This window comes from Rattus norvegicus, chromosome 5, assembly GCF_021556685.1.
Source record: "Rattus norvegicus strain SHRSP/BbbUtx chromosome 5, alternate assembly SHRSP_T2T, whole genome shotgun sequence".
NCBI classification, from domain to species: domain Eukaryota; kingdom Metazoa; phylum Chordata; class Mammalia; order Rodentia; family Muridae; genus Rattus; species Rattus norvegicus.
Genome location: NC_141538.1, coordinates 20652688 through 20679889, shown reverse-complemented (window position 1 = coordinate 20679889; position 27202 = coordinate 20652688). Strand labels below are relative to the sequence as shown.

Genomic DNA, 27202 nt, shown 5'->3' with positions numbered 1-27202 from the left:
ATGAAGCAAAGAAGTGCAGACCGACAGGAGCCAGATGTTGATCGCTCCTGAGAGACACAGCCAGAATACAGCAAATACAGAGGCGAATGCCAGCAGCAAACCACTGAACTGAGAATAGGTCCCCCGTTGAAGGAATCAGAGAAAGAACTTGAAGAGCTTGAAGGTGCTCGAGACCCCAAAAGTACAACAATGTCAAGCAACCAGAGCTTCCAGGGACTAAGCCACTACCTAAAGACTATACATGGACTGACCCTGGACTCTGACCCCATAGGTAGCAATGAATATCCTAGTAAGAGCACCAGTGGAAGGGGAAGCCCTGGGTCCTGCTAAGACTGAACCCCCAGTGAACTAGTCTATGGGGGGGAGGGCGGCAATGGGGGGAGGGTTGGGAGGGGAACACCCATAAGGAAGGGGAGGGGGGAGGGGGATGTTTGCCCGGAAACCGGGAAAGGGAATAACACTCGAAATGTATATAAGTAATACTCAAGTTAATAAAAAATAAAAAATTAAAAAAAAAGTGCTCGCTTCGGCAGCACATATACTAAAATTGGATCGATACAGAGAAGATTAGCATGGCCCCTGTGCAAGGATGACACGCAAATTCGTGAAGCGTTCCATATTTTTGGAAAAATCCACCAAGATGAACTCTCAATCCTCATCTTCGGTTGGTTTATATACAAGTGTGCAATTTCTAGGCTTGAAAGTAAAATGATGCTATCTGGTGCTGGATAGAGGAGCCTTATTTTTTATTATGGCAGCTTGCTATTTTTGTAACATGGTGATTTGGTTGAACACAATAAAGTACAGTAGTAACTGATCTCCCCTTCTTCTTGGATGAGTGAGGAGATGATTAAATGTTGATGTCAGCATCCTTGAGCATATTCAGATGAGCTTCTGCTTCTGTTGAAAAGAATGCTGTGTTTGATTGTGGTCCGAAGCTTTGAAGCACTACTTGGCATCTCCTTCCTTGGAGGTCTCACTGTTTAAACATAACAGATTTGATAGCTTGTTGGTAAGGTGAGGTCCAGCTTGTCTCCACTAGGTCATCTTCATGTGTATCCGGTGGTTATATGGTTTTGTTCTAGGGATATTTCATTTTTTTAATAACGGTTTTAGCTGACATTCATGGAGAGAATGAATCCTTAGAACTGTGCCACTAGTGAAAGGAAATCCTGTCTAGAGTATGTTTCTTTACAAAGCTGTGTCACACCATCCTTTGGGCCCTCTGCTGGAAAAGTAGAATCAAGTCTCAAATAATGCCTTTTAAATTGTATCCTCTAGTATTATAGATGTAGGACAGTACTGTATCACACCTCTGTGGATGTAAAATAACTTGTACCTGCTTTATGATACGTAGTAGTGACCGTGCTTTATCAGAGCTGTTTTTAATGATGTTGCTCAGAATGTTTTCTTTCCAGATGATGATTGAGAAGCTAATTAAAAAAAAAATGGTGCCAGGTACCACAAGAGTAACAGAACTGTGCTGTTTTCTCGGGTTTTGTTTTTTTACTCTTTTTTTTTTTAATGGAGTGTGCTGGATGTCTCTACAGTTTTGTTCAGATGACTGCAGAACCTGGAAAAGCTGTTGCTGCTGTTGATGCATAACACACTGCTATTATTGGTCTTTTTATATAAATATAAATATATATATACAGATAAAAAAAAGAAAGCAGGTTTCTATGTCAGCGGATCTACATGATCCATACAGGTCTACAGGGACTCCCACTTAGGTTATGCAAGTCATTGGTGAAGCTGGGCCATGGTGAGCTCTGTGGACTGGAGTCTATAGCATGGAGACCCCTTCCGCTTTACAAGTGCCTGCAATGTAAAGATAGTGCGTATCTGAAAGTGAGGAGAGAATAGAAGAGACATATGGCTTAGGAAGCATCATACGTGTGAGACACTGTGCAAACATTTCATTTATTTGTCATCTAAGCACAGCTCTTCAGTAAGCTCCACCCAGAAATGTATCATTATATTCATATAGTCCACAAAAAATTATCAGCTGAGAAACATTCTTTCTCTTTGCTTCTGATGCCAAGCTGAATTGTTATATTATTTCCTACTACAGAACATGAATTTTTATCTTTATACAAAAACCATGCTTGACACACCGGCGGATCCCGGACCGCAGCAGCTCTCTGCTCCCAAACCCCGTGGGAGAAAGACCTCGCCGCCTGATCAAGTGGGCACTCCTGAGGCTGCAGAGCGGAGGAGACAACCAACACTGCCCACCCCTGCCCACATCCCTGGCCCAAGAGGCAACTGTATAAGGCCTCTGGGTTCCCGGGGGGAGGGCCCGGGAGCGGCAGGAACCCTGCGCCTGAGACACTGCCGGAACCTGAAGGAAACAGACCGGATGGACAGTTCTCTGCACCAAAATCCCGTGGGAGGGAGAGCTGAACCTTCAGAGAGGCGGACACGCCTGGGAAACCAGAAGAGACTGCACTCTGTGCACATCCAGGCGCCAGAGGAAAACACCAAACGCCATCTGGAACCCTGGTGCACGGAGGCTCCTGGAAAGAGCAGCGCAGATCTTCCCGGTTGCTGCCACAGCGGAGAGGACTTAGGCAGTACCCCACGAGCAAACTTGAGCCTTGGAACTGCAGGTAGGACCAACTTTTCCCCTGCAAGAAACCTGCCTGGTGAACTCAGGACACACAGAGGCAAAATTCCTCTAAGGTCGGGCACTTCCTGTGTTTACCGGAAGTCCCACACCAGCGGATCCCGGACCGCAGCAGCTCTCTGCTCCCAAACCCCGTGGGAGAGAGACCTCACCGCCTGATCAGGTGGGCACTCCTGAGGCTGCAGAGCGGAGGAGACCACCAACACTGCCCACCCCTGCCCACATCCCTGGCCCAAGAGGCAACTGTATAAGGCCTCTGGGTTCCCATAGGGGAGGGCCCGGGAGCGGCAGGACCCCTGCGTCTGAGACACTGCCGGAACCTGAAGGAAACAGACCGGATAAACAGTTCTCTGCAACCAAATCCCATGGGAGGGAGAGCTGAACCTTCAGACAGGCGGACACGCCTGGGAAACCAGAAGAGACTGCACTCTGTGCACATCCAGGCGCCAGAGGAAAACACCAAACGTCATCTGAAACCCTGGTGCACGGAGGATCCCGGAAGGAGCGGCACAGATTTTCCCGGTTGCTGCCACAGCGGAGAGGACTTAGGCAGTACCCCACGAGCAAACTTGAGCCTTGAAACCACAGGTAGGACCAACTTTTCCCCTGCAAGAAACCTGCCTGGTGAACTCAAGACACAGGCCCACAGGAACAGCTGAAGACCTGTAGAGAGGAAAAACTACACGCCCGAAAGCAGAACACTCTGTCCCCATAACTGGCTGAAAGAAAACAGGAAAACAGGTCTACAGCACTCCTGACACACAGGTTATAGGACAGTCTAGCCACTGTCAGAAATAGCAGAACAAAGTAACACTAGAGATAATCTGATGGCGAGAGGCAAGCGCAGGAACCCAAGCAACAGAAACCAAGACTACATGGCATCATCGGAGCCCAATTCTCCCACCAAAGCAAACACGGAATATCCAAACACACCAGAAAAGCAAGACTTAGTTTCAAAATCATATTTGATCATGATGCTGGAGGACTTCAAGAAAGACATAAAGAACTCCCTTAGAGAACAAGTAGACGCCTACAGAGAGGAATCGCAAAAATCCCTGAAAGAATTCCAGGAAAACACAATAAAACAGTTGAAGGAATTAAAAATGGAAATAGAAGCAATCAAGAAAGAACACATGGAAACAACCCTGGATATAGAAAACCAAAAGAAGAGACAAGGAGCTGTAGATACAAGCCTCACCAACAGAATTCAAGAGATGGAAGAGAGAATCTCAGGAGCAGAAGATTCCATAGAAATCATTGACACAACTGTCAAAGATAATGTAAAGCGGAAAAAGCTACTGGTCCAAAACATACAGGAAATCCAGGACTCAATGAGAAGATCAAACCTAAGGATAATAGGTATAGAAGAGAGTGAAGACTCCCAGCTCAAAGGACCAGTAAATATCTTCAACAAAATCATAGAAGAAAACTTCCCTAACCTAAAAAAAGAGATACCCATAGGCATACAAGAAGCCTACAGAACTCCAAATAGATTGGACCAGAAAAGAAACACCTCCCGTCACATAATTGTCAAAACACCAAATGCACAAAATAAAGAAAGAATATTAAAAGCAGTAAGGGAAAAAGGTCAAGTAACATATAAAGGCAGACCTATCAGAATCACACCAGACTTCTCGCCAGAAATTATGAAGGCCAGAAGATCCTGGACTGATGTCATACAGACCCTAAGAGAACACAAATGCCAGCCCAGGTTACTGTATCCAGCAAAACTCTCAATTAACATAGATGGAGAAACCAAGATATTCCATGACAAAACCAAATTTACACAATATCTTTCTACAAATCCAGCACTACAAAGGATAATAAATGGTAAAGCCCAACATAAGGAGGCAAGCTATACCCTAGAAGAAGCAAGAAACTAATCGTCTTGGCAACAAAACAAAGAGAAAGAAAGCACACAAACATAACCTCACATCCAAATATGAATATAACGGGAAGCAATAATCACTATTCCTTAATATCTCTCAACATCAATGGGCTCAACTCCCCAATAAAAAGAAATAGATTAACAAACTGGATACGCAACGAGGACCCTGCATTCTGCTGCCTACAGGAAACACACCTCAGAGACAAAGACAGACACTATCTCAGAGTGAAAGGCTGGAAAACAACTTTCCAAGCAAATGGTCAGATGAAGCAAGCTGGAGTAGCCATTCTAATATCAAATAAAATCAATTTTCAACTAAAAGTCATCAAAAAAGATAAGGAAGGACACTTCATATTGATCAAAGGAAAAATCCACCAAGAGGAACTCTCAATCCTAAATATCTATGCCCCAAATACAAGGGCACCTACATATGTAAAACAAACCTTACTAAAGCTCAAAACACACATTGGACCTCACACAATAATAGTGGGAGATTTCAACACCCCACTCTCTTCAATGGACAGATCATGGAAACAGAAATTAAACAGAGATGTAGACAGACTAAGAGAAGTCATGAGCCAAATGGACTTAACGGATATTTATAGAACATTCTATCCTAAAGAAAAAGGATATACCTTCTTCTCAGCTTCTCATGGTACTTTCTCCAAAATTGACCATATAATTGGTCAAAAAACGGGCCTCAACAGGTACAGAAAGTTAGAAATAATCCCATGCGTGCTATCGGACTACCACGGCCTAAAACTGGTCTTCAATAACAATCAAGGAAGAATGTCCACATATACTTGGAAATTGAACAATGCTCTACTCAATGATAACCTGGTCAAGGAAGAAATAAAGAAAGAAATTAAAAACTTTTTAGAATTTAATGAAAATGAAGGTAAAACATACCCAAACTTATGGGACACAATGAAAGCTGTGCTAAGAGGAAAACTCATAGCGCTGAGTACCTACAGAAAGAAACAGGAAAGAGCATATGTCAGCAGCTTGACAGCACACCTAAAAGCTCTAGAACAAAAAGAAGCAAATACACCCAGGAGGAGTAGAAGGCAGGAAATAATCAAACTCAGAGCTGAAATCAACCAAGTAGAAACAAAAAGGACCATAGAAAGAATCAACAGAACCAAAAGTTGGTTCTTTGAGAAAATCAACAAGATAGATAAACCCTTAGCCAGACTAACGAGAGGACACAGAGAGTGCGTCCAAATTAACAAAATCAGAAATGAAAAGGGAGACATAACTACAGATTCAGAGGAAATTCAAAAAATCATCAGATCTTACTATAAAAACCTATATTCAACAAAACTTGAAAATCTTCAGGAAATGGACAATTTCCTAGACAGATACCAGGTATCGAAGTTAAATCAGGAACAGATAAACCAGTTAAACAACCCCATAACTCCTAAGGAAATAGAAGCAGTCATTAAAGGTCTCCCAACCAAAAAGAGCCCAGGTCCAGACGGGTTTAGTGCAGAATTCTATCAAACCTTCATAGAAGACCTTATACCAATATTATCCAAACTATTCCACAAAATTGAAACAGATGGAGCCCTACCGAAATCCTTCTATGAAGCCACAATTACTCTTATACCTAAACCACACAAAGACCCAACAAAGAAAGAGAACTTCAGACCAATTTCCCTTATGAATATCGACGCAAAAATACTCAATAAAATTCTGGCAAACCGAATTCAAGAGCACATCAAAACAATCATCCACCATGATCAAGTAGGCTTCATCCCAGGCATGCAGGGATGGTTTAATATAAGGAAAACCATCAACGTGATCCATCATATAAACAAACTTAAAGAATAGAACCACATGATCATTTCATTAGATGCTGAGAAAGCATTTGACAAAATTCAACACCCCTTCATGATAAAAGTCCTGGAAAGAATAGGGATTCAAGGCCCATACCTAAACATAGTAAAAGCCATATACAGCAAACCAGTTGCTAACATTAAACTAAATGGAGAGAAACTTGAAGCAATCCCACTAAAATCAGGGACTAGACAAGGCTGCCCACTCTCTCCCTACTTATTCAATATAGTTCTTGAAGTTCTAGCCAGAGCAATCAGACAACAAAAGGAGATCAAGTGGATACAGATCGGAAAAGAAGAGGTCAAAATATTACTATTTGCAGACGACATGATAGTATATTTAAGTGATCCCAAAAGTTCCACCAGAGAACTACTAAAGCTGATAAACAACTTCAGCAAAGTGGCTGGGTATAAAATTAACTCAAATAAATCAGTTGCCTTCCTCTATACAAAAGAGAAACAAGCCGAGAAAGAAATTAGGGAAACGACACCCTTCATAATAGACCCAAATAATATAAAGTACCTCGGTGTGACTTTAACCAAGCAAGTAAAAGATCTGTACAATAAGAACTTCAAGACACTGAGGAAAGAAATTGAAGAAGACCTCAGAAGATGGAAAGATCTCCCATGCTCATGGATTGGCAGGATTAATATAGTAAAAATGGCCATTTTACCAAAAGCAATCTACAGATTCAATGCAATCCCCATCAAAATACCAATCCAATTCTTCAAAGAGTTAGACAGAACAATTTGCAAATTCATCTGGAATAACAAAAAACCCAGGATAGCTAAAGCTATCCTCAACAATAAGAGGACTTCAGGGGGAATCACTAACCCTGAACTCAAGCAGTATTACAGAGCAATAGTGATAAAAACTGCATGGTATTTGTACAGAGACAGACAGATAGACCAATGGAATAGAATTGAAGACCCAGAAATGAACCCACACACCTATGTTCACTTGATTTTTGACAAAGGAGCCAAAACCATCCAATGGAAAAAAGATAGCATTTTCAGCAAATGGTGCTGGTTCAACTGGAGGGCAACATGTAGAAGAATGCAGATCGATCCATGCTTATCACCCTGTACAAAGCTTAAGTCCAAGTGGATCAAGGACCTCCACATCAAACCAGACACACTCAAACTAATAGAAGAAAAACTAGGGAAGCATCTGGAACACATGGGCACTGGAAAAAATTTCCTGAAAAAAACACCAATGGCTTATGCTCTAAGATCAAGAATCGACAAATGGGATCTCATAAAACTGCAAAGCTTCTGTAAGGCAAAGGACACTGTGGTTAGGACAAAACGACAACCAACAGATTGGGAAAAGATCTTTACCAATCCTATAACAGATAGAGGCCTTATATCCAAAATATACAAAGAACTCAAGAAGTTAGACCGCAGGGAAACAAATAACCCTATTAAAAAATGGGGTTCAGAGCTAAACAAAGAATTCACAGCTGAGGAATGCCGAATGGCTGAGAAACACCTAAAGAAATGTTCAACATCTTTAGTCATAAGGGAAATGCAAATCAAAACAACCCTGAGATTTCACCTCACACCAGTGAGAATGGCTAAGATCAAAAACTCAGGTGACAGCAGATGCTGGTGAGGATGTGGAGAAAGAGGAACACTCCTCCATTGTTGGTGGGATTGCAGACTGGTAAAACCATTCTGGAAATCAGTCTGGAGGTTCCTCAGAAAATTGGACATTGAACTGCCTGAGGATCCAGCCATACCTCTCTTGGGCATATACCCAAAAGATGCCTCAACATATAAAAGAGACACGTGCTCCACTATGTTCATCGCAGCCTTATTTATAATAGCCAGAAACTGGAAAGAACCCAGATGCCCTTCAACAGAGGAATGGATACAGACAATGTGGTACATCTACACAATGGAATATTACTCAGCTATCAAAAACAACAAGTTTATGAAATTTGTAGGCAAATGGTTGGAACTGGAAAATATCATCCTGAGTGAGCTAACCCACTCACAGAAAGACATACATGGTATGCACTCATTGATAAGTGGCTATTAGCCCAAATGCTTGAATTACCCTAGATCCCTAGAACAAAGGAAACTCAAGACGGATGATCAAAATGTGAATGCTTCACTCCTTCTTTAAATGAGGAAAAAGAATACCCTTGGCAGGGAAGGGAGAGGCAAAGATTAAAACAGAGACTGAAGGAACACCTATTCAGAGCCTGCCCCACATGTGGCCCACACATATACAGCCACCATCCAATTAGACAAGATGGATGAAGCAAAGAAGTGCAGACCGACAGGAGCCGGATGTAGATCGCTCCTGAGAGACACAGCCAGAATACAGCAAATACAGAGGCGAATGCCAGCAGCAAACCACTGAACTGAGAATAGGTCCCCCGTTGAAGGAATCAGAGAAAGAACTGGAAGAGCTTGAAGGTGCTCGAGACCCCAAAAGTACAACAATGTCAAGCAACCAGAGCTTCCAGGGACTAAGCCACTACCTAAAGACTATACATGGACTGACCCTGGACTCTGTCCCCATAGGTAGCAATGAATATCCTAGTAAGAGCACCAGTGGAAGGGGAAGCCCTGGGTCCTGCTAAGACTGAACCCCCAGTGAACTAGACTATGCGGGGAGGGTGGCAATGGGGGGAGGTTTGGGAGGGGAACACCCACAAGGAAGGGGAGGGGGGAGGGTGATGTCTGTCCGGAAACCGGGAAAGGGAATAACACTTGAAATGTATATAAGAAATACTCAAGATAATAAAAAAAATAAAATAAAAAATTTAAAGGCAAAAAAAAAACCATGCTAATGTTTCATTTTAAAACAATAACTATTTCATTTTTTTTACTCTACTGTATTTTATTTAAAAGTTGAGACAAATGTCAAGACTAATATCTTTCTGAGTCATATGGAAAAGATCAAGTGTGGTGGGCTCCTCCAGTATTCCCCATCTGGTGCTGGAGAAAACACCTCATCTTGTTCAGTTACCTCAGTTACGTGGCTGTTATGCTTTTAACTCTCTGAATGCATAATTAGTTATTTAACTGAAGCTTACCACAAAGGATTTTAATAAAATATGAGGGAAAATGTCAAGCCACTAAAGCATGTATAATTCATGCATAAAAAAATAAAATAAAATAAAAAATAATAAAACACACATTATACCTACATCCTAACAAAGAATAAAGAAGCAGATGGACAAAGGTTAATAAGTAGGGATTACCTTTATCACTGCAATTTTTATAAACTTGAAGCCACTTGTAAAGAGATTACAAATATCACTTCTTTCATATCACTTTGGTGTTTATAGATCTAGCTGATGAATTCATTTGATAAATCTGTTATTCATTGTTGTTTTACTGTACTATTCAGATGTCTTTATCACTGAGCAAGGGTAATGATAGCCCCTTTTCTTGGTTCCTGGAACTTAGTGCCTCCTCCTAAAACAGGTTCTGCTTGGGATGTTAATCTGAAAACCCAAATGAGTTTTGTACCTTCAGGGAAGTTCATTCCTGTCTCTCTGTTGAATTCTTTCAATGCTGATAATTTTCTACCATTCTCTAAGGTATCAACCACAATACAGGGCTATCCCAGTTGCTCAAAAGATTTCTGAGCTAACTAACCACAATGTACGTATTTGTTCTTATGCTACATTTTTGAATTGTTGTATGTATGCTAATCATGATTCGCAGACGCAGAAATATGCTTGGTGCTCAAGCCTAAGGACCCAAGTTCTATCCCTGGAACTGCATCAAACTAATGGGAAGGATCTAGTACAAAATTAACCTCTGACACCTACACACTGTGACATATACATCAGCAAAGACTCTCTCTCTCTCTCTCTCTCTCTCTCTCTCTCTCTCTCTCTTACAAAAACACACAGACATACAATAGTAACAAGCAAAACATATATAAATTTATCAAACATTTTGGCAAAATTAAGTTTCTTATTTATCTTCATTATACAACCAAAGATACAAGAACAAAGATCACAGACAAGATTGTGAAATACTTGAAATATTAAAATATTGTCAGATTGTACCAGTGGTATCCATATATAAAATCTCATATTTTTAATAATGTATCACACACTATAAACAAATCGAAGACCGATGTAGGTTTTTAAAGCAGAGACATTCATAATCCAACTACATCATTTTATTTCAGCATAATTTACTGCTTCCATTTAGAAATGTAAGGACCACTGAGGGTTTAATTATTATTTTTAAAAATAATGGCCCAATGCCAATGATTTAGGATCTCTAGAGAACTATGTACAAGATGACCATTTGTTAAACAATTGTAGCAAAATTATTTGACTTCATTTAGCATTAGTTTTCTCATCTATAAAATAGAAACATCAAGGGTAGGCAAATCAAGGGGTTATTGTTAAGTAACATACAATAGCATTGGTAAGGCAGCTGGCATATGGCAAGCATTTAGCATACATTATTGATGCAATTAACTACAACCATAAATAAATGGGTTACCAATGTATCTATAAGATGATTTGATTTCATAAAGAACATAAAAGAAAATCCACTATATAAACAAATTCAAAGAAAAAAAATGGTCATCTCATTAGATGCTGAAAAAGCCTTTGACAAAATACAACACCTCTTTATGTTAAAGAGAGATCATGGACTGGAGAGATGGCTCAGCGGTTAAGAGCACTGACTGCTCTTCCAGAGGTCCTGAGTTCAAATCCCAGCAAACACATGGTGGCTCACAACCATCTGTAATGGGATCTGATGCCCTCTTCTGGTGCATCTCAAAACAGCTACACTGTACTCATATAAATAAAAATTAATAAATTTTTTAAAAAGAGATCATAAATTCAAGATCCATACCTAAGCATAATAAAAGCAATATACAGCAAACCAAAAACCAACATTAAACTAAATGGAGAGAAACTTGAAGAAATCCCACTAAAATCAGGGACTAGACAAGGCTGTACACTCTCCCCCTATCCAATATATTACTCAAAGTTCTAGCCAGAGCAATGAGACAACAAAAAGGAGATGAAAGGGATAAATATTGGAAAGGAGGAAGTCAAGATATCACTATTAGCAGATGATATAATACATAGTCACTTAGCATACATAAGCGACCCCAGAAATTTTACCAGAGAACTCCTAAACCTGGTAAACAACTTCAGCAAAGTGGCTGGATATAAAATTAACTTTAACAAACAGTAGCTTTCCTGCACTCAAAGGATAAATTGGCTGAGAAAAAAATTATGGAAAGAGCAGCCTTCAAAAATACTCACAAATAATATAAAATATCTTGGTGTGACTCTAACCAAGCAAGTGAAAGATCTGTATGACAAGAATTTCAAGTCTCTGAAGAAAGAAATTGAAGATCTCAGAAGATGGGAAGATCTCCCATGCTCATGGATTAGGAGGATTAATATTATAAAAATGGCCATCTTACCAATAGCAATCTACAGATTCAATGCAATCTCCATCAAAATTTCAACTCAATTCTTCAAACAGATATAAAGAACAATTTTTATATTTATCTGGAATAATAAAAACCAAGGATAGTGAAAACCATTCTCAACAATAAAAGAACTTTTGGAGAAAAATAATTATCCCTGACCTCAAGCTATACTACAGAGGAAGAGTGATAAAAACTGCATGGTATTAGTACAGGGACAGTCAGGTAGATCAATGGAATAGAATTGAAGACCCAGAAATAAACCCACACACCTATGGTCACTTGATCTTTGACATAGAAGCCAAAACCATCCGGTGGATAAGAGACAGCATTTTCAACAAATGATGCTGGTTCAACTAGTGGTCAGCATGTAGAAGATGCAGATCGATCTATTCTTATCTCCTTGTACAAAGCTCAAGTTCAAGTGAATCAACAACATCCACATAAAACCAGATAAGCTAAATCTAACAGAAGAGAGATTGGGAACGAGCCTCAAACACTTCAGAGCAGGGGAAATTTTCCTCAACAGAACACCAATTGCTCATGCTATAAGAGCAACAATTGACAAGTGGGATCTCATAAAATTGCAAAGCTTCTGTAAGGCAAAAGACACTGTCAATAGGACAAAAAGACAACCAACAGATTGGAGAAAGATCTTCACCAACCCTACATCGAATAGAGGGCTAATATCCAAAATATACAAAAAACTCATGAAGTTAGACTCCAGAAAATAATCCTATTTAAATATGGGGTGCACAGCTAAGCAGAATTCTCAACTGAGGAATCTCAAATGGCTGAGAAGCACTTAAAGAAATGTTCAACATCTTTAGTCTTCAGGGAAATGCAAATCAAAACATCCCTGAGATTCCACTTCACACCAATCAGAAAGGCTAAAATCAAAGGCACAGGTGACAACAAATGCTGGTGAGGGTGTGGAGGAAAGGCAACACTCTGCCATTGCTGGTGGGACTGCAATCTGGTACAACCATTCTGGAAATCAACCTTGGGGTTCCTCGGAAAATTAGAAATAGTTTTACCTGAAGACCCAGCTAAAACACTCCTGGGCATTTATCCAAAAGATTCTTAACATATGACAAGGTCACGTGCTCCACTACATTTATAGCAGCCTTATTTATAACAGCCAGAAGCTGGAAACAACCCAGCTGTCACTGGAAAGAAGAGTGGATGCAGAAAATGTGGTGCATTTATACAGGGGACACTACTCAGCTATTAAAAACAATGACTTCATGAAATAAGCAGGAAAATAGATAGAACTAGAAAATATCATCCTGAGTGAGGTAACCCAGACACAAGAGAAAACACTTAGTATGTACTTACTGGTAAGGAGATATTAGCACAAAAGCTCAGACTACCCAAGATACAACCCACAAACCATATGGAACCTCAAAGTGTAAATGTTACAATCCTACATAGAAGGGGGAATAAAATAATCATAGAAGTTAGAGGAAGGGAAGTACCTGGGAGGGAGAGAGGAGAGTGAGGCAAAGAGAGGGCCAGGATCAGAGAGAAGAGAGAGGAGAGAAGTACAGAGGGTCAGGAAATTGAATAAAAATATATAGCTGTGGGGGATGCAGAACTGGGGATAGCCACAAGAACAGCCCAGATGCCAGGGAAGCAAGAGGCTTCCAGGACCCAATGGGGATGACTTTGACTATAATAGCCAACAAAGGAGAGATAAAACCAGTAGAGATCACCCCCAGCAGATAGGCATAGCCCCCAGTTGAGGGGTCACCCACCCATCCCAAAATTTTCAACCCACAAAAGTTCCTATCCAAAGGAAAAACAGGGATAAAAAAAAATGGAACAGAGACTGAAGGAAAGCCATTTGGGACTGTCCCACCTAGGGAATCATCCCATCTGCAGACCAAACCCAGATACCATTGCTGATGCCAAGAAATGCTTACTAACAGAAGCCTAGTATAGCTGCCCCTGAGAGGTTCTGCCAGCACCTGATGCACATACTCACAGTCAGCCATTACACTGAGCCCAAGGACCCCAATGAAAGAGCTAGGGAATGGACTGAAGGAGCTGCTGGTGATTGCAACCCTATAGCAAGAACAATATGAACCCCCAAAGCTAACTGGAAACACCAGAACTTCCAGAGGCTAAACCACCAACCAAAGAGTATACATGGAGGGATCCATGACTCTAGATATATATGTAGCAGAGAATTGCTCTATCTGACATCAATAGGAAGGGAGGCCCTTGGTCCTATGGAGGTTTGATGCCCCAGTGTAGGGGGATGCTAGAGCACTGAGGCAGGAGTGGGTGAGTGGGTGGAGGAGCACCCATATAGGGGGAAAGGATAGGGGGGAAAAGGGAGATAGGATGGGGAGATTGTGGAGGAGTAACTGGAAAGGTGGAAATCATTTGAAATGTAAACGAATAAAATTATTAATTAAAAACATAAAAGATCCACATTTGAATATAAGTATTTATACTAATGTACTAACTCATATTATTATACCATGTATATTATATGATATATATTTTACTAATATACTTATCTTTTACACACATTTATATTTATATAAAGGTGGATTCTATATACCTGTACTTTTAAGAAAGAGAATGAAGATACAAGCATGCATGGAAGAGATTCACAAAAAAGGTTGTGAAGACCATGAACTAGTGAGGTGGTCATAGAGACCACAAAATAAAAATGTCGTTTGATTCTTACACTTTGCTATATTCCTCAGGTTTGACCCGTTAATAAGTTACCTTTACAAATTTTACTATAAAGTACTATTGCTAAGATATAATTCACCATAGTGAAGTACTATTGGGGGTGTGTCCACAATTTGTTGTTTACATTACTTAGGACAATTTGAACAGGATTTTCAGTGCCCACTCTTTGTGTGACCTGCTTGTTCCTTTCATCAGCATTAAGTATGAAGCACAAAGGAAAGCCATTACCCTCTTTAAGCTCCATTCTGGTTGCCCACCAGTTCCGTCATGTCCTATTCTGATCTTGTATATCTCTCCAATGCCTCTTAGTACAACCTGGATGAAAAGCAAAGAGGGGAATTACTAAGACATTTTAAATTACACACATTACAATGTCCTTGCTCTTTTTCAGACTGAATGTACTTTGCTGATGGTTGCGATACTCTTAGAAAGCCTTGCAGAAGAAAGTCCTCTCAGATGCTTGTCCATGAAACTCACAAACACAAGACGAGAAAGAAATATCCGTTAACTTGACTAGACATATGCAAAAGGAAGTCAAAGGAAGGAATGGGATAAAGAACATGGTGTGCTTTCTAGCTACCACATATTTCTCGCTAAAACCAACACTTTTGCATGCCAGTGACAGAAAGAAGGGTTTTTAATTTTAAGAAGAAAAAAGGAATTTTCACCAAATAAAATCAAACATAAAATTTCCAAGTTTATAGAAAGGACCTGTGAGTCCAGAGCTTCCTTCTACTTTGAAAATCCTCTTCAACTGTTGGTATTCTGTCTAAGCTCCAGCCCCACAGCTACAGCCAGGTATGCTCTGCCCCACAGTTGCCTGGCAACAGCCAGCTGTGCCTGACTATATAAGGGGCTGCTTGGCCTTTCTTACTCTTCTCTGGTCTGCTCTGCTCTCTAGCCCTCTTCCCTGTCCCTTCTTTCCCCATCCCCTCCTCTTCCCTCCACATGCTCATGGCTGGCCTTTCCTCTCTTCTACTCTTCTTCTCTCATTAAACCTTTCCACGTGAACCATGTTGGCTTGGTGTGTTCTGTCTGAGATTTAAACCCCAACATTGGTGACCTATATGTGGTATTTGATCTCCCTGTGCCACCCCCGCCACTCTGCCACATACCCTGCTGGCCTGCATCCCACTCTGGGCCCAGGGCACAGTAGCAGTCGCTCACCATGGGCCGTGTGCTCGAGAGGGGCTGTAGTGAGGAGGAATGGAGATGCCTGCTGCTACCACCCTGCACCATGCGATCGCCACTGTGTGTCCTGCCATTGAGTCTGCTGCTGCGTGCACAAGAATCGGACTACCGTGTGTCTTCTAGGCCTCCACTGTACCATTGGACACCGCCACCTGCTGGTTGCTGTGAGACTCAGGACTTCCAACACATGAGTTGCTGCTGCCGCTAGTGCACATACAGACTTCTGTGTGAACTGCTGCCCTCTGTGGTTCACCACGTGGTGCCAGCTCTTGCCACTGGGATCACTTAGACCGGCCCTTACCAACCCTCTTCGATCTAACCCCACTCTGGGTTCCGTTTCATGTGGCATCGCACTGAAGCAACCTATGTCCTGAGTACTGGCTGGTCAGTTCATCAGGCTTCCCCATTGCTGTAATGCACACAGCTGCCTGGCAAGGAGGGCACCTTCTTCAAGCACGTGCTGACGAGCGGTGACCTACTCGACCTCTGTGCACTTTCTTTATCTCAGAGCTTGACTTTCTATGATGTACATATGGTCTCAAGGGAGAGTTCTTGAGCCTGGAGCTACCCCTGTGCTGCCCCTGGGGATGGAATCTTTCACTGACCCTCGTTCTAGGACCTTTTCCCTTGAGTGAGATTTTTTTTCCTCCCTTTTTTTTAAAGACAGTTTAAAAATCCCAGGCCTGGGTGAACTGCTCTCTGGCTCAGGAGCACTGACTCTAAATGTAACTCCAGCACTGGTAGCGGCAATTAGTAATCCTTAGTCTCACCTACGGGTCTGTCTTCGCCGCCTGTCCCTATTCCCTGGGATGTTTTGGTCTAATTTATACTAAGTAGAAAACAACATCTCTGTCTGGCCCCACCCCTAGATCTCCCCCTCCTCCCTTCCTTGTTGCTGCTGCACTGCTGCAGCTCCTGGTAAGCCCCATGAAAAGCAGGTTTGGCTCTGTCCCTTGTGTCTGCCAGGGACTCTGTTTGTGAGACCTGCCTTCCCACTCTCGTGCAACCCCTACACTTGGCATACTCTCTCGAGTGGGGTTCTGTGCTCTGCCTGATGCTGCAGTCCCTGGTTCGCAGCAGCAGAAAAAGTGAGTCTGGCCCCATTGCTTGTGTTCTGCCAGGAATTCTGCTTGCTAAGACCTTGCTTGCTAAGAGGGCAAGTGAGCTCTCTCTTTCTGTCTGGGACTTTGCTCCTGTGCTCAGCCCACCACAGCCTTGAGAAAAACAGCTTTCACACTGTGTTTTCCAGCATGCTCACACCCACCCACATACCAGTGCCTCAGCTGTGCATGCCTGAGCTCACACGCTGGAGTCTCTCCCTTGCTCTGCAGATTTTTCATTCCTACCTTGACTTGATATATGGCCCTTACCAATTTACTTCCTGAGGAACACCAGTGAGTTTAGGCACAGGCAAGAATACATGCAGATGGGCATACCCAATTGGATCTGAAGCTGTAACTGACCAAGATCCCCGATGGAATTACAATTCCACAGGTGGTAGTTTAGCTGGTCTTTACAGGACAGTCTTAAAACCAGTGAATTTTGAAAAGTTGCAAGAGGTCATCTAGGAAAAACAGGAAAACCCATCCCAATTTTTAGAACATCTTACAAAGGCTTTATTGCAATACACTGCTGGGGACCATGAAAACCAAGAAGGTAAGCAACTTTTGGTGGCCTATTTCCTTTCCCAGAGCTATCCTAACCTATAAGACAAACTTAAAAAGCTAGAGAGGGGGCCTCTAACTCCACAGGCAGAAGTTTGGGTGCTGGTCTTTAAAGTGCAGCATGGGAAAGATGAGAAGGCTTGCAGACTAAGTACCATATGCTGGCAAAGGCTGTCCAACCAGCCTCAGCCACTGCCCGGAACTCCTGGTCTTCTAGGGCTGGGAGACCACCAGGCTCCTCCTACAAATGTGGTCAACAAGGTCATTGGGCAAGGGCTTGCCCTAACTTCCACAAGCCAAGAGGCTCTGTTCTAGGTGCTATCAAGAGGGACACTGGGCTGTCAATTGCCCTTATGTTGTGCAGGACAAAGGGACATCACATCCAGATAACCCTCCAGTGGATCTCCTAGGCTTGGCTATGGACGACTGAAGGGACCTGAGTTCCCTGGACCTTACCACTGCCATCACTAGCAGAACACTGGGTAACCATCATGGTATGTGGGCAGCCTACCTCCTTCCTCTTGGACACTGGGGCCACTTATTCAGTCCTAATGGAGTTTTGTGGACCCATTCCTCTCTCCCATTTCCATGTCGTTGGGGTAGGGGAATAACCTTACCTTCCTCACCAAACCTCACCACTTAGCTGCATTTTAGGGGTGTTCCTCTCATCCATTCCTTTTTGGTGGTGCCAACATGCCTGGTCCCCTTATTGGGAAGAATCTTCTAGCTAAGCTGGGATCCTCTATTTTGCTCCACCCATTTGCCTAAACTTAAGCTCGCCAGCAGCCCCTCTGCTCCCTCTAGCCAGCCAACCTACTAACACGGACACGCTGCTTCCTTTACCAGCTTCTCAGGTAGACCCCCAAGTCTGGGAGGTCTAGAACCCCAACGTTCCCAAACAGTCTTTCCAAATAGGATCTGGAAACTGCTCTCTCTGTCTTTTTGGAATGGCAAATTGTTTTAAGACATCCAGGACACATTCTGTAGGACAAATTCTTCCTTCTGCCCCACAAAAAGCTTATCTTAAAGAATGTTCATGTTGTTAACTCATGTTGTTGTCTCTTTTGTAAACCTATAAGCTATAGGAAACCCACTCAGACTTATCTCTCATGGACCAAATAGACTCCACCCAAATAATTACATCTGCCTAAAGTTTCTACTTATTACCTATTCCAAAGGGTGAGATTCCTCTGGGTTTCAAATGTACATCTAAGAAAATTTTTTTCTTTTCTCCCAAATACACTTATTCTCAATCTATACTAAATGTGCGTGTGTGTGTGTGTGTGTGTGTGTGTGTGTGTGTGTGTGTGTGTGTTCCAGCATCTTGTCAAGTCCAGGCGCTTACTACACCCAGGACAGCTCCAGAAAACCAACTTTCATATGTCCAAACTCCTCTCACAGATACAGACATTTCTATTGGACCTGTTGCTTCTGACCTATCCTCAAATGATTCCACAGATCCTGGGCAACAAGGAAACAGCCAACTCTAAGACTGGACAAACATCCCATACCCCCTTTTCTAGGTTCCCTAGAGACACGTGGCCTCAAATCAAGAAGGAAATAGTCAGAGATCACGATGACCCAATTCCTGCTCCACCATCGTCTTTCTAAATTTTTTAGTTTAATTAAAAAATATTAAACTAAAATGGGGGAATGTTGGTATTCTGTCTAAGCTCCATGCCCACAGCTCCCTGGCAACAGGTATGCTCCCCCACCCCAGACACAGTTGTCTTGCCACAGCCAGCTGTGCCTGACTATATAAAGGTCTGCTTGGCCCCTCCTCACTCTCTTACTCTTCTCTTCTCTTCTCTTCTCTTCTCTTCTCTTCTCTTCTCTTCTCTTCTCCTCTGCTCTGCTCTGCTCTGCTCTGCTTTGCTCTGCTCTGCTCTCTTGACCTCTTCCCTTGTCCCTTCTCTCCTCATTCTGTCCCCTTTCCCTCCATGTGATCATGGGCAGCCTTTCCTCTCTTCTTCTACTCTTCTTCTCTCATTAAACCTTTCCACGTGGAACCATGTTGACTTGGTGTGTTCTGTCTGGATGCGAGCTGAGATTTAAACCCTAACATCAACTCTTCCATTAAAATGGATATTATAGGTCAAGGAAGAGAAGCAATTCTCCACACAAACATATGCATTTGGTTAGTTTTACTTTGGAGGAATGGCTTTGGAATTCCTGTGAGCTCAGTGGAAATGCTTGTAATTATTTTAATTGAGAAAATTATAGCACACATCTTTGACCCATATTTTCTTTATATATTGAATGGACATTTCCTTAGTTACTGATTTCATTGTTTGGAAGAGACACTATGGTCAAGGCAACTCTTAGAAAGGAAAACTTTTCATTGGGACTGGCTTACAGTTTCAGAAGTTCAGTATATTATCATTGTGGTAGAAATCATGGCAGTGTGCAGGCAGACATGGTGCTGGAGAAGGACCTGAGGTTCTACATCTTGATCCAATGGCAGCTAGGAGGAGACTGCAAATCCATGCTGGGCAAAACTTGAGCATAGGAGACCTCAAAGTCTGTCCCACAATGACCACTTCCTTCATCAAGGGGACACCAACTCCAACAAGGTCATACCTCCTAATATTGCCGCTCCCCATGGGCCAAGCACTCAAACAAATCTATGGGGCCAAATCTATTCAAACCAACACATTCCACTCCTTTGACCCCCGTAGGTTTGTAGCCACAACATAATGTAAGATGCATTTAGTTTAACTTAAAAGTCTCCATAGTCTATCACAGTCTCAACAATGTTTACAAGTCTAAAGTTTAAAGATACTTCTCACACTCATGCAATCTCTCAATGTAATCCCCTATAAAATTAAAATCAAAAGCAGATAACATACTTCCAAAATATCATTTCACAGAATATACATTACCATTCTAAAATGTGTGCAAGGGACCACAGTGGGGAGATACTGGACAAAAGAAAAGCTCAGGTAGGCAAACTCCAAAATCTGCATCTCCATATCTGATGTCACAATGCTCTTCAAATCTTCAACTCATTTCAGTTTTGTTGACTGTAATGCATCTCTTTCTCTTGGGCTGTTCCCACTCTCTGTTAACAGCTCTCCATGGCAGGTATCCCATGGCTCTGGCATCTCCAACATCTTTGGGGTCTTCAATGCAATCCAGACTTCACTTTCACAGCTTCACATAATGGCCTCTCTGGGCCTCCATATAGAGACATCCCTGGTATATTTCAAGCCTTAGACACTTTCCTTAGTCTCAGAGAAAAATTCTATCCTTGGTTCTAAAGCCAGAATCACTTGGCAAAAGCTGCCAATTTCTGCTGCTTGGTGGGACTAGCACACCCCCCTTGATTAATTATGTCTTCTGATCATTCATGACTTAAGCTTGATTGTTCTGGAATTCACTCTTTAGACTAACCTTGAACTCAGAGATCTACATAACCCTGTCTCCTAAGTACTGGGATTAAAGACTTATACCACCATGCCAGGATTTCCTTTTCATTATAAATCCTTATAAGCATGGCCGTTATATTGCAAGCAAACTTCAAACAAGGGCAAAAAGCAGCCACGTTCTTCAATAAATATCACAAACATTATCTCAAAGCAATATACTAAAATTATCTTTCTCTGAAACTTCTTGAGCTAGATCCTCACTGCTCAAATAACCCTCAGCACTACTGTCTCCCATGCTTCTACTAGTATGGCTCACTAAGCCCCACTTAAAGCATTCCATTGCTTTTCCAATCCACAATCCTTAAATCCACATTCCTCCAAACAAGAGCATGGTCAGGTCTATCACTGAAATACCCAACTCCTGGTACCAATTTCTGTCTCTTAGTTAGGGTTTCCATTGTTTTAAAGAAACAGCATTACCAAGGCAACACACATTTAATTAGAGCTGTCTTACAGTTTCAGAGGTTTAATAAGCATGGCAATGTGCAGGCAGACATAGTACTGGAGAAGGAGCTAAAAATTCTACATCTTAATTCAAAAGCAGACAGGAAAAGCCTGCAATTCCATGCTGGGCAGAACTTGAGCATAGGAGACCTGAAACCCTGCCTTCACAATGGCGTAGTTCCTCCTACAAGGCCAGACCTACTCCAACAAGGCCATACTTCCTAATATTGCCACTTCCCATGCATCAAGTATTTAAGTCTATGGGGACCAAATGACCACAGACATAATACTTTTAATATAAAAATCTAGATGCTGTGAAGGTCACAGATATGAAAAACAAAAGCAATGGGACAGTTTCCATCTTTGGAAAATGTATAACATGGAGAAAAATCTCTTCAAAGGCACATGTTTATACTATAATAAAGGGGCTGGAGAGATGGCTCAGCCGTTAAAGGCTAGGCTCACAACCAAAAATATACTATAATAAAGTAGTATCAACCCTCTGAGCCTCACATAGGAGGAAGACTTTGCCAACTTCCATGGGTCAGTGGCTTTGATCCTTGGCCCAGGTGGCTTATGTCAGTAACACACACCCATTCATGACCTGACACACTCATAACCTCCTTAGCTTCCCACAATGCATGGTTTCTTCCCATGGCCTAGCAGTCTACAGAAAGGAAGGCTCTTCAAGGAGTCTACTTTATTGGATGAACATGCTCCAATGAGTAATTTTCTTAGGCATACACACTGTATACACACCAGGCTCTAGTAACATAAAACGTTAACTGAAGTCTATTTGATTAGATTTGCCACACTGTCCTCAAAGGCATATGCATACTTGAAGGCTGAACATGTGGAAATTAAAGATGAATTCAAAAGTGACAAATTATACAATGCAGGGGAGTACAGGAAACATTCCCACAGATTAAAGAGTGGGGATGAGCTAACTAATCCTAATTTAAGATTATCCAATCACCAAGAGGCACTAGCACCAATTCCTCATATTCCCCATCTGAGGCCTTCTTAAACTTTAGTACACAGACATTATGTGAGAATCTGTTTTGTTGTTGTTATTGTTGTTTTTGGTAAATTAATGGATTTTTTAATTAATTAATTTATTTATTTTTACACTCCAGATTTTATTCCCCTCTCAGTCTACTCTCAAGGGTTCCACATCCCATACCTCCTTCCCAAGCCCCCTATACTCCTCCCTGTCTCCAGCAACCCCAGAAGACCTCTAAACTTCCTGGGGCCTCCAGTCTCTTGAAGATTAGGTGCATCTTCTCTGTCTAAACCCAGACCTGGGAGTCCTCAGCTGTATATGTGTTGGAGGCCTCCTCTCAGCTGGTGTATGCTCACTGGTTGGTGATCAAGTTTCTAAGAGTTCTCAGGGGTCCAGGTTAATTGAGATTGCTGGTCCGCTTACAAGATTGCCCTCCTCCTTAGCTTCCTCCAACTTTTCCCTAATTCAACCAGAGGGGTCAGCTGTTTCATTGGCTGGGTGTACATATCTGCATCTGACTCTTTCAGCTGCTTGCTGGTTCTTTTGGAAGCAGTCATGGTAGGTTCCCTTTTGTGAACTCCCCATAGCTTCAGTAATGGTTTCAGGTCTTTGGGCCTCCTCTTGAGCTGGAACCCACTTTGGACTGTTGCTGGACCTTCTTCAGGATCTTCTCCATTTCCATCCCTGCATTTCTTTCAAAGAGGAAGAATTACGGGGCAGGGCTTTGGCTGTGGGATAGCAACCACATCTCTCACTTGATGCCCTATATTTGTGCTGAAGGTGTATTCAATAAGTTCTCTCTCCCTTGTAGGGCCTTTCATCTAGGATCTACCCTTTAAGTCCTGAGAGTCTCTCACTTCCCAGGTCTCTAGTACACTCTAGAGGGTCTTTCCAACATCCTTCCTCCTGAGGTTGCCTGTTTCCATTCCTTCTGCTGGTACTCAGGGCTTCAGTCCTTTCCCCCCTATCTAATACCAAATCATGTTCCCCTCTTCTCTTTCCCCCAATCCTTTCCCTTCTCCCCTTATGGTTGCTTTCTTCTCCCTCCCAAGTGGAACTAAGTTGTCCTCACTTGGGCCCTTCAGCTTGTTGACCTTTTAGAGTTCTGTGGACTGTATCTTGGGTATTCTGTACTTTTTTTATTTTTTTATTTTTATATTTATTTATTTATTTATTTATTTATTTGCTAATATCCACTTTTTAGTGAGACTATACCATGCTTCTCGTTTTGGTCACCTCACTCAGGATGACATTTTCTAGTTCCATCCATTTGCCTGAAAAAGTCAGGATGTCCTCATTCTTAATAACTGAGTAGTATTCCACTGTGTAAAATGAACCACATTTTCTGTATCCATTCTTTTGTCATGGGACATCTGGGTTGTTTCCAGCTTCTGGATATCACAAATAAGGCTGCTATGAACATAGTGGAACATATGCCCTTGTGGTAAGGTAGGGCATCTTTGGGGTATATTCCTAAGAGTGGTATTTCTGGATCTTTAGGTAGGTCTATTTCCAATTTTCTGAGGAACCTCCAAATTGATTTCCAGAGTGGTTGTACCAGTTTGCAATCACACAAGCAATAAAGGAGTGCTTCCTTTCTCCACATCCTCACAGGCATCTGTTGTCACATGAGGTTTTGATCTTAGCCATTCTGACTGGTGTAAGGCAGAATCTCAGGGTTATTTTGATTTGCATTTCTCTGATCACTAGGGACTTTGAACATTTCTTTAAGTGCTTCTCAGCCATTCAAGATTCCTTTACTGTGAATTCTCGGTTTTGTTTTGCCTGTGCCAATGAGTTCAAAGCTCTTTCCAAGTTTCTCTTCTATTAGAGTCTTTGTATTAGATTTTAGGTTGAGGTCCTTGATCAACTTGGACTTAAGCTTTGGGCATGGTGACAAATATGGGTCTATTTTCATTTTTCTACATACAGCTATCCAGTTAGACCAGCACCATTTATTGAAGATGCTTGCTTTTTTTTTTCATTGTATATTTTTGGCTTCTTTGTCAAAGATCAAGCATGTGTAACTGTGTGATTTTATTTCTGGGTCTTCAATTCTATTCCATTGATCAAACTGTCTGCATCTGTACCAATGCCATGCAGTTTTTATCACTATTGCTGTGTAGTAGAGTTTGAGGTCATGGATGGTAATCCCCCCAGCTGTTCTTTTATTGTTAGAATTGGTTTTGCTATTCTGGGTTTTTTGTCTTTTCAGATGAATTTGAGAATTGCTCATTCCATGTCTTTGAAGAATTGTGTTGAGATTTTGATGGAGATTGCATTAAATCTGTAGATTGCATTTGGTAGGATGGCTATTTTTACTATATTAATTCTGCCAATCCATGAGCATAGGAGATCTCTCCATTTTCTGAGATCTTCTTCAGTTTCTTTCTTGAGAGACTTGAAGTTCTTATCATAAAGGTCTTTCACTTGTTTGCTTAGAGTTACCCCTATATTGTCTGTGGCTATTGTGAAGGGAATCATTTCCCTAATTTCTTTGTCAGCCTGTCTATCATTTGTATAAAGGAAGGCTATTGAATTATTTGAGTTAATTTTATATCCAGCCACTTTACTAAAGTTGTTTATCAGCTACAGAAATTCTCTGGTAGAATTTTTGGGGTCACATATATATATATATATATATATATATATATGTATATATATATATATATACTATCATATCATCTGCAAATAATAATACCTTTAATTCTTATTTACAAATTTGTATCCCCTTGATCTCTTTTTGTTGTCTTATTGTGCTAGCTAGCACTTTGAGTACTATATTAGAAAGATATGGGTGAGTGGGCATCCTTGTCCCATCCCAGATTTTAGTGAGATTGCTTCAAGCATCTCCCATTTAATTTGATATTGGCTGTTGGTTTGCAGTAAACTGCTTTTAGTATGTTTAGGTATGGGCCATGAATTCCTGACCTCTCTAATATTTTCAACATAAAGGAGTGTTGTATTTTGTAAAATGCTTTTTCTGCATATAAGGATATGATCATGTGATTTTTTTTCTTTGAGTGTTTATATAGTGGATTATGTTAATGGATTTTCTTACATTGAAGCAACCTTGCATCCCTGGGATGAAGCCTACTTGATCGTGGTGAATGATGGTTTTGATATGTTCTTGGACACAATTTGTGAGAATTTTATTGAGTATTTTCACATCAATATTCATAAGCGAGATCAGTCTGAAGTTCTCTTTTATGGTAGGGTCCTTGTGTGGTGTAGATATCAGAATAATTATGGCTTCATAGAATAAATTAGGTAGTGTTCCTTCTGTTTCTATTTTATGAAATAGTTTGAGGAATAGTGGTATCAGGTCTTCTTTGAAGGTGTGGTAGAATTCTGAATTTAATCCATTTGTCCCTAGACTTCTTTCTTTCGTTCTTTTTTTTTTTTTTTTTTTTTTTTGGTTGGGAGGTTTTTAATGAATTCTTCTATTACCTGCCCTTGATTTAACTTTAGTATGTGGTACCTGTCTAGAAAACAATCCATTTCTTCTAGATTTCCCAGTTTTGTTGAGTATAGGCTTTTGTAGTAGGATCTGATGATTTTTTTAATTTCCTCCATTTCTGTTGTTATGTCTCCCTTTTCATTTTGATTTTGTTAATTTGGATACTGGCTTTGGACCCTTTAGTTAGTTTGCTAGGGTTTTATCTATCTTGTTGATTCCCTCAAAGAACCAACTTTTGCTTTTGCTGATTCTTTGTATTGTTCTCTTCGTTTCTATTTGGTTGATTTCAACCCTGAGTTTGACTATTTCTTGCCTTCTACTCCTCTTGAGTGAGTTTACTCCTTTTTGTTCTAGAGCTCTCAGGTGTGCTGTTAAGTTTCTAGTATAAGATCTCTCCAGTTTCTTTACCAATGCACTTAGTGCTATGAATTTTCCTCTTAGCACTGCTTTCATTGTGTCCCATAGGTTCGAGTATAATGTGTCAACATTGTCATTAAATTCCAGGAAGTCTTATCTTCTTTATTTCAACCTTGATCACATTACCATTGAATGGAGAGTTGTTCAGTTTTCACTTGTATGTATGTTTTCTATTGCTTTTGTTGTTATTGAAGACGGGCTTTATGCCATGCTGTTCTGATAGGGTGCATGGGATTATTTCAATCTTCTTGTATCAGTTGAGGGTTGTTTTGTGACCAATTATGTGGTCGATGTTGGAGAAGATGCCATGAGGTGCTGAAAACCAAGTATATTCTTTTTTTTTAGGATGAAATGTTCTGTTAAATCTGTTTGGTTCATAATCTCTGTTAGTTTCACTCTGTTTCTGTTTAGTTTGTTTCAAAGACCTTTTCATTGGTGAGAGTAGGGTGTTGAAGTCTCCCAATATTATTGTATGAGGTTCAATGTGTGTTTTGAGCTTTACTAAAGTTTCTTTTATGAATGTGGGAGCCTTTGCATTTGGGGCATAGATGTTCAGAATTGAGACTTTCTCTTGGTGGATTTTCCCTTTGATGAATATGAGAATCTTACTAAAACTTAGATTCTGAGCCAGTGGGTATAGAAAAGGACCTGATATGTTGTAAGCTTCTAGTGTTAGCTATGCTAATATGTTAGAGTCCATACATCTGCAGAATTCAAAAGGCTTTGTAGACCCAGCCTCCATTACTGGAAAATGTATAAGCACTTCATCCAAAATAAAGAAACCAATAATATATTCATTAATCTTAATTTCATGTTTATGACCCAAGGATCTCTGTTCTTTACCAATTACAATTAGGTTGATACAAAATGAATTGTGCTTGCAGATTATGAACTTTTGGCTATTATAACTAAACAAAAATACATCTTAATTGATCAAACTAGGGACCATTATATACTGTTGCTGATAATAAATAATTTTTTATTCAAATGACATAAAATTTGTGCTTTGTGGGAGGTCTTCCATTCAAAAAGTCATGGATAGGCTTGAAGAGGTTTTGTTGGCAGAAATGAGGGTAATACAGTGGATGAGACAGAACTTT

At 41.1% G+C, this 27202-nt stretch overlaps 1 protein-coding gene and 1 non-coding gene across 9 annotated transcripts in view; one reads left to right on the top strand and one right to left on the bottom strand.

The window, feature by feature from the left end:
* Positions 1-27202, bottom strand: part of Rp1 (RP1, axonemal microtubule associated) — a 362732-nt gene that overhangs the window by 83725 nt on the left and 251805 nt on the right. For all 8 annotated transcript variants that reach the window (XM_087551018.1, XM_087551019.1, XM_087551021.1 and 5 more), the window contains one exon: positions 14724-14810. In XM_087551018.1, coding sequence (XP_087407144.1) covers positions 14724-14810 — 87 coding nt within the window. The remainder of the gene's footprint in view (positions 1-14723; positions 14811-27202) is intronic.
* On the top strand, positions 518-624 carry LOC120103384 (U6 spliceosomal RNA). Its single transcript, XR_015621605.1, has one exon. It is a non-coding gene; the product is annotated as a U6 spliceosomal RNA (small nuclear RNA).